Source organism: Theropithecus gelada, chromosome 14 (assembly GCF_003255815.1).
Source record: "Theropithecus gelada isolate Dixy chromosome 14, Tgel_1.0, whole genome shotgun sequence".
NCBI lineage: Eukaryota > Metazoa > Chordata > Mammalia > Primates > Cercopithecidae > Theropithecus > Theropithecus gelada.
The window spans coordinates 108750248-108762983 of record NC_037682.1 but is presented as its reverse complement, the minus strand read 5'-3'; the positions used below and the strand labels follow the sequence as shown (position 1 = coordinate 108762983).

The window sequence follows — 12736 nt, the reverse complement described above, 5'->3', positions numbered from 1 at the left end:
TATTTAAACTGAGAGCACTAAACTGAATTTTTTCATTAAATAACTGTTTTCAAAGAAAAAAAATTTTAAAAATGAACAGGGAAAATATCATACTATAATCATTTTTACAAAAGGCTCTCAAGACCAGGCACGGTGGCTCACACCTGTAATCCCAGCACTTTGGGAAGCTGAGGTGGGCGGATCACCTGAGGTCAGGAGTTCGAGACCAGCCTGGCTAACATAGTGCAATCCCATCTCTACTAAAAATACAAAATTAGCCAGGCATGGTGGCACATGCCTGTAATCCCAGCTACTTGGGAGGCTGACGCAGGAGAATCACTTGAACCCAGGAGGCAAAGGTTGCAGTGAGCAGAGATTGTGCCACTGCACTCCAGACTGGGTGACAGAGCGAGACTCTGTCTCAAAATAAATAAATAAATAAATAAATAAAATAAAATAAAAAATAAAAAAGACTCTCAAGATAGGACCTTGGCTTTGGGACAAGCTAATCTTTAGTCCATGTACTGAAATGTGACTAAGGTGTCCCAAACAGCTGATTACTCAGCATCACACCTTTCCAGGGATTCTGAACCTGGATTCTACAGGTGGACCTCAGGGAATCTTTGAACTTTCTGCAACTGGTGTATGTATATATCTTTCTGAGACAAGAATTCAAAGTTTCCAAAAGATACCGAAAGAGGATCTTAACCAAAGAAAAGTTGAAACCAGTAGATTATTCTTTTTTGAGACAGAGTCTCACTCTGTGACCCAGGCTAGAGTGCAGCGGTGCAATCTCGGCTTATGGTAACCTCTGCCTCCCGGGTTCAAGCGATTATTGTGCCTCAGTCTCCCAAGTAGCTGGCATTAAGGGTGTGAGCCAACATGCTCTGCTAATTTTTGCATTTTTAGTAGATATGGGGTTTTGCCATGTTGGCCAAGCCGGTCTTAAACTCCTGGCCTCAAGCAATCCGCCTGCCTTAGCCTCCCAAAGTGCTGAGATTACAGGTGTGCTCCACTGCACCCAACTTCTTTTTTTTTTTGAGATGGGATCTCATTCTGTCTCCCAGGCTGGAGTGCAGTGGTGTGATGTCAGCACACTGTAATCTCCGCAGCCCGGGTTCAAGCAATTCTCCTGCCTCAGCCTCCCAAGTAGCTGGGATTACAGGCACGCACCACCACGCCTGGCTAATGTTTTTGTATTTTTAGTACAGACGGGGTTTCACCATGCTGGCTAGGCTGGTCTCAAACTCCTGACTTCAAGGGATCCATCTGCCTCGGCCTCCCAAAGTGCTGGGATTACAAGTGTGAGCCACCATGCCCAGCCTTTATTTTCTTTTAACCACAACTCTTTTCCTTTACTTTTTTCTTTTTCTATAATGCATTTTTCTAAATAATAATAATAATTTTTATTATAGAGATGAAGTCTCACTATGTTGCCCAGGTTGTTCTCAAATTCTTAGACTCAAGCAATCCACTCACCTCAGCCTCCCAAAGTGCTGGGATTACAGGCATAAGCCAAGGCACCCAGCCTATGATCCATGTTTAGAACACAGGATCGGGGAAAAAAATTAGTATCATGAAAAAAGTATTAACATGCATACTATTACTACATACAAGGAGATAACTTAAAGGCATGCTTGATCCAATTTGTCCAGTCTTAACGAGCTAAAGAGTTTATATACTGTTACTTTGCTTTATCCTTGGCTAGTTGGTTCCTAGGACTAGGAGTAACACTTTCGAAAGTAGGCAGTGGGCAATGGCCATAAATACATGAAAAGGGTAGAAAACAGAACAGGAGTCAGGTTTCATATACTGCCGCCAAGCTTAACACCTGCTTAGTTTCACTGCCTTTTTTATTTTTTGGGTTTTTGTTTTGTTTTGTTTGTCTAAGACACAGTCTTGCTCTGTCGCCCAGCCTGGAGTGCCGTGGTGCAATCTCGGCTCACTGTAACCTCCGCCTCCCAAGTTCAAGCAATTCTCTCTGCCTCAGCCTCCAGAGTAGCTGGGATTACAGGCGCCCGCCACTACGTCCAGCTAATTTTTTTATTTTTAGTAGAGATGAGGTTTTGCCATGTTGGCCAGGCTGGTCTTGAACTCCTGACTTCAGGTGATACCCCCCACCTCGGCCTCCCGAAGTGCTGAGATTACAGGCGTAAGCCACTGCGCCCAGCCTCATTGCCTTTTTAAAAGCATGTAGACCTCACTACCACCCAAAAGATAGAGCCAAACAAAACACAACTCTAGTCCTCCTTTGGTCCAGTAACTTGCTGGGTTTTCATTCGTTCCTGCTTCATCTAGTTGACTGTTACAATTACGTCCCAAGTTGCTACTCTCTGTTTTAAAACTTTTATTGGTTTCATCTGGTTAATGTACACCAGTAACTTTTTCCATATACCCTTCAATTTCTTCAACTTGCACCAAATATCCACTATCTTATCTGGTTGCTACAAGCACTTTCCCTTTTTATACCACTCTTTATAAATTAACATATCTTACCCTAAAGACCTCTTCCTGGGGTGCCTTTCCCAGTATTACTTTCCCTTTAAAAAGTGTACATTTAGATATCCATATACTTAAAGGTGGACATTTTAGCCACAAAAGGCCAGGGATGGATCAAAGGGAGCATTTTAACAAAGGTAAGTGTGACGTTCTCTTCAAAAATCAACTATCTGGGGATAAAATTAGAAAGATACAAGTAAATAATCTATGAAAAAAAAGACTGGGCCGGGCGCGGTGGCTCAAGCCTGTAATCCCAGCACTTTGGGAGGCCGAGATGGGAGGATCACGAGGTCAGGAGATCGAGACCATCCTGGCTAACACAGTGAAACCCCGTCTCTACTAAGAAATACAAAAAAAAAATAGCCGGGCGAGGTGGCGGGCGCCTGTAGTCCCAGCTACTCAGGAGGCTGAGGCCGGAGAATGGCGGGAACCCGGGGGGCGGAGCTTGCAGTGAGCCGAGATCGCGCCACTGCACTCCAGCCTGGGTGACAGAGCCAGACTCCGTCTCAAAAAAAAAAAAAAAAGACTGGATGGAATTTGACTAAAAGCTTAACAGTATGAAAAAATTGCCAAAATAAGTCAATGTAAGCTTAAGAAAGTCTAGAATGAGAGATACTAAGAGATTCCACTATATTATAAAGTAATTATACTGTATCTGTACTATCATATATGGTTCTCGAGATCACTTTTTCAAACAAATATTGATAAAATGGAACATGTCTAGGTGAAAGTAACCAGAATGATGATAAAGAAATGGAAAATAGTATCAAAATAGTATCAAAAAGAATACTAAAAACATCTGAGGATGTTTCACCTGGAAAGGTTTGAACTTGGGGAGAAAGAGAATAAGGGGAACAGGCATAAAAAAACTTCAAATATACACAGGGCTAACAAGCAGGAAAGGAACTGGATTTATTCCATAAGGCTCAAGAGAAAACTGTAATAAGAACTTTTTTTTTTTCTGAGACAGATTCTCACTCTGTCACCAGGCTGCAGTGCAGTGGTGCAATCTCAGCTCACTGCAACCTCCACCTCCCAGGTTTAGGCAATTCTCCTGCCTCACCTTCCCAAGTAGCTAGGACTACAGGCATGTGCCACCACGCCCGGCTGATTTTTGTATTTTTAGTACAGATAGGGTTTCACCACATTGGCCAGGACGGTCTCAATCTCTTGACCTCATGATCCACCCACCTTGGCCTCCCAAAGTGCTGGGATTACAGGCATGAGCCACCACACCGGGCCTGAAACAAGAAGCTCGCTGCCACCTCAGCCTCCCGGGTTCAAGCAATTCTTCTGCCTCAACCTCCCAAGTAGCTGGGATTACAGGCAGTACCACCACCCCTGGCTACTTTTCGTTTTTTTGTTGTTGTTTGGTTTTTTTTTTTGAGACAGTCTCACTCTGACACCCAGGCTGGAGCGCCGTGGCACGATCTCAGCTCACTGCAATCTCTGCCTCCCAGGTTCAAGCTAATCTCATGCCTCAGCCTCCCAAGCAGCTGGGATTACAGGCACACGCCACCACGCCTGGTTAATTTTTTGTATTTTTAATAGAGATGGGGTTTCACCATGTTGCCCAGGCTGGTCTCAAACTCCTGAGCTCAGACAATCTGCCTGCCTCAGCCTCCCAAAGCGCTAGGATTACAGATGTGAGCCACCGTGCCTGGCCTAAATTTTTGTATTTTTAGTAAAGACAGGGTTTCACCATGTTAGTCAGGCTGGTCTCAAACTCCTGACCTCAGGTGATCCACCCGCCTCGGCCTCCAAAAGTGCTAGAATTACAGGCGTGAGCCACTGCACCCGGCTTGAAGTAAGAAGTTATAAGGGTTTTATCTTCATCTCAGAATAAAATCTAACAATAAGAGCTTTTATTTTGGTTTTTTGAGACGGAGCTTCTCTGTTGTGCAGGCTGGGGTGCAGTGGTGCAATCTTGGCTCACTACAACCTCTGCCTCCCAGGTTCAAGCCATTCTCCTGCCTCAGCCTCCTGAGTAGCTGGGATTACAGGCATGCACCACCACGCCCAGCTAACTTTTGTATTTTTAGTAGAGATGGGGTTTCACCACGTTGGCCAGGCTGGTCTTGAACTCTTGACCTCAGGTGATCCGCCTGCCTTGGCCTCCCAATGTGCTGTGATTACAGGTGTGAGCCACTGTGCCTGGCCTTTTTTTTTTTTTTTTTTTTTAATTTTTTTTGAGACAGGGTCTCACTCTGTTACCCAGGCTGCAGTATAATCACACAATCATGGCTCACACAGCCTCGACCTCCTGGGCTCAGGTGAACAGGTGATCCTCCCACCTCAGCCTCCTGGGTAGCTAGGACCATAGGCATCCACCACCACACCTGGTTGATTTTTGTATTTTTTGTAGACACGGGGTTTCACCACGTTGCCCAGGCTGGTCTCAAACTCCAGAGCTCAACGATTCACCCACTTCAGCTTCCCAAAATGCTAGGATTATGGGCATGAGCCACTGTGCCTGGCCAATAAGAGCTATTTTTTTTTAAAACGTAACTGGTTGCGTTGTGAGGTAGTAAGCTTCCCATCTCTGGAAGTGATCAAGGAAAAGTTAGCTGACCATCTGTCAGGGATTTTATGAAGGGGACTCCTGCACCTTTTCCAACTGAAATGATATGCCTCTAGATCTTCTGTTTGATAATGACTTCATATAACAACAATGACAGTTTAAATACTTACCAAATTCTTTTCAATATCTTGATCTGTGTTTACCTCTGAATCAGCCGTCTTAAAGTCAGTCTATAAAGGAAAAAAGTTATATTTAGAATTGTTCAGAGACACTTTAAAAGAGGCAGAATCACTAACAGCTAGAATTCTGCCACAGGTAACTAACTTTTTGCTCTTTCCCCTTACCAGCTTCCAAGCAAGCTAAGCAATGTAGTTCTGGCAACTGGACACCAACATCCACCCTGCATTAATCATCAGTCCCACAAAATAACCCAAACAAGACCCAGCGACTGACTGAGAGAAAGCCTCAAGTCTGAGATGAGATGTCTGCCCTCTACAGTCTGTTGTGCCCATACTTTCTCCTACAACAAAGCACACCCGTCACTAGAAGGCAGGATACACTGTACTTCTTAAGATGTGACTCAGAGAATTAACAAGGACTCTTCCTGCAAGGACAAAGGGGATAAATACAAATGCTAATGTCCTGAACTCATCAGTTACTCAGTGAAAGAGACTACGTAGGTCATAAAGTTCCTACTTGCCATAAGATGAGACACTAGCTACTGGCTTTCTTATTTACTGAACATCAGAATGAAGTCATTGCATGGCACTGTATGAAAGTAGTACGATGGCTGCTAGCAAAAAAACAAAAAACAAAACAAGCCAGCAAGTTCTCCACCAAATATGAAGAAATAGCTCCTACCCTGAACCCCACCACCCCCCAGTTACATTTTAGTAGTAGAAATTTGACACTTGACCTGTACAGCAATGTTCTGAGAAAGCTTCAGGGAAGAGCTATCTTGATCATCATCCTGATCCACTCGGACTCCTTCAACCCCATTTGCTGGAGACACTACAGGTCGGAAATCCAAGCCTGTGTCCCTGTTACCTTCCTTTAGGATGGAGGCTTGTGGGGATTTCTCTTCAGAGCAATTCCCGGAGGCAAGCTGCTTTGTATGGCACCCTGCCTTAAGAGACCGAGTGGCTGGATGGAGGTTCTCCCGGAGGCTTGTGTCCCCCTCCTCTCCTGCTGTGCTGGCCACGTCCTTCAAATCAGACTGAGATCCACTGCCAGAAAGACAAAGGGCTGTGGCTATCAAGTTTTCTCCTAAAACCGCTGGGTGCGCTGCTGAGGTGTCACCTGCTGATGAACCAGGATTCTGCTCTGAGTGCTCCAAATGAACATTTCTGTTATTCTCCTTGGTTATCGTTTGGCTACTTACACTCAACAGGGGTGAGTTCTTCTGTTTCTGTGCAGAGTCTTTGGTGCTATCAAACACATAAGATGAAAAGAAAAGTTATAATACTTTTAACTACTAGAAGAACAAAACTAGACTATGTAAACCCTCCTGACTATCACAATGAAAGAACTTAGTTTCAATCCAATGATTTCTATCCCATATGCAGGTAGTATAGCTTGGTGGTTAAGACCTAGTTTTTTGTTTTTTGTTTTTGTTTTTAGAGAGGGTCTAAACTCTTGTCACCCAAGCTAGAATGCAGTGGCGCAATCAAGGCTCACTGCAGTCTCAACATCCTTGGCTCAAGCGATCCTCCACCTCAGCCTCCTGAGTAACTAGGACTACAGTAACATGCCACCATGCCCAGCTAATTTGTTGTATTTTTTGCATGGTTTTGCCATGTTGCCCAGGCTGGTCTCAAACTCCTGTGCTTAAGGGATCCATCTGCCTGCATCAGCCTCTCAAAGTGTTGGAATTATAGGTGTGAGCCACCACAGCCAGCCAAAAACCTGGGTTCTAAAGACAGTCTACAGTAAATGGCCAAAAATAAATGATTCTGAAGATCCAAATAATTTTTGAGGGCCAACTGGAATAAGTTTTGGGGATACCGATGAATTAACCTAATGCTAGTTAGAATATTTTAGTTACATGTACTAATTTAGTTATACATATTATAATAAAATATTAACTTAGAAATATTGTTTTGATTCCTCTCTCACCTTCCACAAGAATAATTTTCATTCAAACTCATTATAGAGATCTTTGACCAGAACCACTTTTTAGGTTCTTCAACAGTTCCAGAGTATAGCATCTACACTTTAAGTTGTCTAAAGTACAGACAATTTTGAATCCAAAATTGAAGCTGTCAATAGAAATTTTATCCCACACAGTAAGTATACATATGCTTAATATTAGGATATTCTGTCACTTGTCACAGCCATTCAAGGTGCTGCTTTAATTATTTATTTATTGATTGATTTTTTGAGACAGGGTTTCACTTTGTCACCCAGGCTGAAGTGAGGGATTGTTTTTTAAAGGGGTCTTAAAACATATTTACAATGACATCCAACATTCACAATTGTACATCTTTCACCCAGGAATTAATGCTTATGTTTAATTTATTTGACCCCATCCTCTTTTTTTAAACTAATTCTATAACTGACACTCTTAACCATACCCAACCAGCACAGAGGATTCAAATTGATGCATCTTTGTTTCCTCAATCATACTAGTTCAAAATAAAACAACTGAAAGAATACCTCGGTGAGGAACAATGGCTCATGCCTGTAATCCCAACACTTTGGGAGGTCAAGGCAGGAGCATTATTTGAGGTCAGGAGTTCAAGACTAGCCTGGGAAACATGGCAAGACCTTGTCTCTACAAAAAAATTTTAAAAGTAGCTGAATGTAGTGCCGTGCACCTGTAGCTCCAGCTACTTGGGAGGCTGAAGTGAGAGGACTGCTTAAGCCCAGGAGGTGGAGGCTGCAGTAGGCCATGATCGCACCACTGTACTCCAGCCTAGGTGATAGAGGGAGACTCTGTCTCAGTGTAAACACTTGAAGCTGATTTCTTCCTGCTGGGAGTTAACTGTGAGGAGGTGCTTAATTAAAAATTCAGGCATATATAGTACCTGAGTTTGAATCCTTACTCCGCCCACCATTTACAAGCTGTTTGACTCTTGGCAAGTTACTTTATTTGTAAAACAGAAATAATACTATCCTCCTAATAGGACTGTTGTGAGGATTCCATGAGATAATCCACATGAAGTATTCAGTATAGTGCCTGGCATATAGTAAACATTCAATAAACCTTAGCTGCCATTATTACTAGTGTATGTAGTTGACTTTATCAAAACTCTGACTCCAACATAGCTTGGAAACCTTGGGCAAATTACTAACCTCTCTGTGTCTCAGTTTCCTCACCTGTAAATGGGAATAATAATATTATCACTACCTCCCGAGACTGTTTTAAAGATTAAATGTGTTAACACATATAGAACTGTAGTTAAGTGTTAGCTATTGTATTAGAGGACTCAGGTACTCTAGAAAATAGCTGAGGGAGGGCCAGGCGCAGTGGCTCACGCCTGTAATCCCAACACTTCGAGAGGCTGAGGCAGGCCGATCACAAGGTCAGGAGACTGAGACTATCCTGGACAACATGGTGAAACCCTGTCTCTACTACAATACAAAAAATTAGCCGGGCATGGTGGCGGGCACCTGTAATCCCAGCTACTAGGGAGGCTTAGGCAGGAGAATCGCTTGAACTCGGGAGGCAGAGGTTGCAGTGAGCGGAAATTGCGCCAGGGCACTCCAGCCTGGCGACAGAGCAAGACACTGTCTCAAAAACAAAACAAAACAAAAGTTGAGGGAGCTAGGTGCAGTGGCTCACCCCTGTAATGCCAGCACTTTGGGAGGCCAAGGCGGGCAGATCACTTGAGGTCAGGAGTTCAAAACCAGCCTGGTCATCATGGTGAAACCCCATCTCGCTAAAAATACAAAAATTAGCTGGGCTACCAAGCAGGCGCCTATAATTCCAGCTACTTGGGAGGCTGAGACAGGAGAATCACTTGAACCCAGGAGGCAGAAGTTGCAGTGAGCCAAGATCATACCACTGCACTCTGGCCTGGGGCACAGAGCAAGAGTCTGTCTCCAAAAAAAAAAGAGTTGAGGAAGAATACACAGTCAGCCTCTTTATATAGACTGTGGTCCACATTCATGGATTCAACCAACCATGGACTGAAAATATTCAAAAGGATAAATGTTTGTGATGATGGATATGCTAATTACGCTGATCTGATCACTATACATTACATGTACCACAACATCACAATGGGCCGGGCGCGGTGGCTCAAGCCTGTAATCCCAGCACTTTGGGAGGCCGAGACGGGCGGATCATGAGGTCAGGAGATCGAGACCATCCTGGCTAACCCGGTGAAACCCCGTCTCTACTAAAAAATACAAAAAACTAGCCGGGCGAAGTGGCGGGCGCCTGTGGTCCCAGCTACTCGGGAGGCTGAGGCAGGAGAATGGCGTGAACCCAGGAGGCGGAGCTTGCAGTGAGCTGAGATCCGGCCACCGCACTCCAGCCTGGGCGACAGAGCCAGACTCAGTCTCAAAAAAAAAAACAAACAAAAAAAAACAAAAAAACACATCACAATGTAGCCCCATGAATATGTACAATTAATTATTGTGTCCATTTATTAAAATATAAAAATAAACCACTTAAAAGTAAAATACCCAGCCTGGCCAACGTGGCGAAACCCCATCTCCACTCAAATACAAAAATTAGCCAGGCGTGGTGCTGGGCACCTGTAATCCCAGCTACTTGGGAGGCTGAGGCAAGGGAATCACTTGAACCCAGGAGGCAGAGGGTGCAGTGAGCTGAGATCACGCCATTGCACTCCAGCCTGGGCGACACAGCAAGACTCCATCTCAAAAAAAAAAAAAAAAGCCGGCGCGGTGGCTCACGCCTGTAATCCCAGCACTTTGGGAGGCCAAAGCAGGCGGATCACGAGATCAGGAGATGGAGACCATCCTGGCTAACATGGTGAAATCCCCTCTCTACTAAAAAAACAAAAAATTAGCCGGGTGTGGTGGCGGGCACCTGTAGTCCCAGCTACTTGGGAGGCTGAGGCAGGAGAATGGCATGAACCTGGGAGGCGGAGCTTACAGTGAGCCAAGACTGCGCCACTTGCACTCCAGCCTGGGCCAACAGAGTGAGAGACTGTCTCAAAAAAACAAAAGTGAAATAGATTTAAACCATTAAAAAAATTTTCAGAAAAAAATTGGATGGTTGCATCTGTACTGAACATGCACAAATTTTTTTCCTTGTCATTATTCCTTAAACAACACAACTATTTACATAACATTTACATTGTATTAGTTGGTGTAAATAACCTAGAGATTAAAGTATATGGGAGGACATGCATAGGTTATACACAAATACTACACCATTTTATTTATTTATTTATTATCTTTTTAATTGCTTTAAGTGGGGTGGGCATATGCCTGTCCCAGATAAAATACTACACCATTTTATGTAAGGGACTTGAGCATCTATAGATTTTGGTATCCTCAGTAGGGGTCCTGGAACCAATCTCCAACATATACTGTGGGATAACTATATAGTTAATTTAGTTCAACATTGTACATAACAATGTATTACATTAGCTACTATGAGATGCAAGTTTGGGTAATTGCGTGTCTGTGGGTATATGTATTTAGAATCCATGTACACATACCAATGTAACATTTCTCATATATAACATATAAACATATGGTTAAATGAACATACAGTCCACATAGGAAAGGGCTGGAAAATATCTGCATTTTTTAATGAGTTTGAACCCATGTATTCTATTTATTCTCCAAACATTTAGGATGCCTGCTGAGTATCAGATGCTGTGTTGGATACCAGAAATACAAAGATAGATCAGACAGTCCTCTACCTTTAAAAACCTAGTGCAGTGCCATCAGAGCCAAAAAGAAAGACCAGCTACACAATACCATCTCAGAAACCCTTTACCCAAATGAATCTTCCCAGTCAGGAGTCCACACATTACCTTAGACCATCTGGGAGACCTTCCTCTGATTTGGAAGCACATAAACTAGAAGATTCCGGAGGACTGGGGGCATTGGCCACAACACCAGCAACCTCAGACGCTGCCATTGTGCTCTGTACATTCAGAAACAAATTACAGGCTACAAGTTTCCAAAGATTAAAACAAATGTATCTCTCCCCCCTCAGAATGTCCACACAACAGAGCTGTTGCAGTAAAGAAATACAAAAACCTGGGCTCCGGGAGAAAATACTTAAGAGTATTAAAAGAGACATTGTATACAAAGTCCTAGCGGGCAACAATCCTCAAGAGTCACTGTATTTACATAAATATCTCGGAGTCTGTGCAAAGATCTTATTTTCACTTTTGGCAGAAATGTAGTCATTTCAAACAATAGATCTTAGTCTGCCAGGATCTTCCAAGTGGTCCCAAGCCTACCTTGTCTACTATCATTTATAATAAAAGATGTACTTTTCGGACTAGTATCAATCAGATCTCATGTTTTTAAATCACTTTATGGCTGTTACATTCAAAGCATTCTCCACTAATTTAAGTGAAGTTTTTGGAGGCGCTTGCCTGTAAGCGAACAAGTAATGCAATACTGGGCAATCCAGGGTGCATCTTTTACTGTCAGTGTGCTCCCCACAGATGGGAAAGGCCTGATACCCACTATCTGAGGAAAGTACAGACTCTTCAGAGTGACTAGTGGTGCAAAAAAGAATCCTGGGTTCTCTAGCTTGAAAATGACAAGGTGAAAAACATGGTAACATAAGTAAGGGAACTGGGACGGATGCCTTTTTTAAAAATCAAAAGGTCATCTTCTATGCTGCAGAGCAAACTTATGACCTTATGAGGAGAAAAGAAAATCAAAATACTTGGGAGGTGGGGGTGAACGTAGGGTTAGTTTGCATTCTTGCTTTTATTTTAACAGCATCACAGGTATTGCCCCCGGAACACTGAAGAGCGCGCGGGGTAGACAGGCAGATGGGGCTGTGTCAACACCTCAGTCACAGCCCACAGACCCTGTGCCTCAGTTTCCCTCATTATACAAAGCTCCTGGGAGAAAATGGGCCCCAAATCGCCACTGCTGCTCCCTCAGGTGCAAACATCCCGTCCCCAAGGAGCCCAGGGCTGGGGGGTCCTCTGCGCCCAGTGAACGAAACCCCAGAATAAGGGTCATGCATGCAACTCCGTGGCTAGAGAGCCCGTGGCGCGGGTCGGAACAGCTGGCTGGAGGGTCGAGTGTACCAAAAAGAACTCCGCAACCCGGGGCGACCACCAGCGAAGCGGAGGCGCCGGAGCCACGGGTCCTCGGGCGAGAACAGGGGACAGACGGGAAGAGGACAATGGGGGGAAACGGCGCTGGGTGGCCTTGGCCACCCTCCACAGGGGGCTGCTAGGCTGGCCGCTGCCTCGGACCAGCCCCCCTCCACCCCTTTCCCTTGGCCCCCCCACCCCACTGCCAGCCCCCCCGTCCCACTTCTAGGCCGGGACCCCCGCCTCGTTTCTCACAGCACCCTCCACGCCCCCCACCCGGCCCCCCTCCCCGGCCCTCGCCCCGCAACCCCCACCCACGCTCGCCCCGCACACACCTCCCGCGCCGCGCCCCCGGGAAGAAAGTGGGGGAGGGACGGGACGCACCTGAGCGGGCGGAGCGGGGGGAGGGGGCGGCCGAGCCACGGGGGGAGGGGTCGAGCGCCGGCCCGCGCGCGGCACCTCCCACTTCCGGCGGCACGAGCGGAGGGGGCGAGCCTCCGGCCGCGAGAGGAGAGGCCGCGGTGGC

General features: G+C 45.1%; 1 protein-coding gene across 3 annotated transcripts in view; it reads right to left on the bottom strand.

Moving 5' to 3' along the window:
- The window catches only part of RNF214 (ring finger protein 214), a 55401-nt gene extending 42711 nt beyond the window's left edge, over positions 1 to 12690 (bottom strand). Inside the window, exons 1-4 of one of the 3 annotated variants that reach the window (XM_025355327.1) lie at positions 12595 to 12690; positions 10957 to 11069; positions 5916 to 6426; positions 5170 to 5229 (exon numbers count right to left, since the gene is read on the bottom strand). In XM_025355327.1, coding sequence (XP_025211112.1) covers positions 5170 to 5229; positions 5916 to 6426; positions 10957 to 11063 — 678 coding nt within the window. In that variant the 5' untranslated portion in view covers positions 11064 to 11069; positions 12595 to 12690. The other 2 variants (XM_025355328.1, XM_025355329.1) reach the window with 2 other exon arrangements.
- Positions 12691 to 12736: the final 46 nt, after the last annotated feature.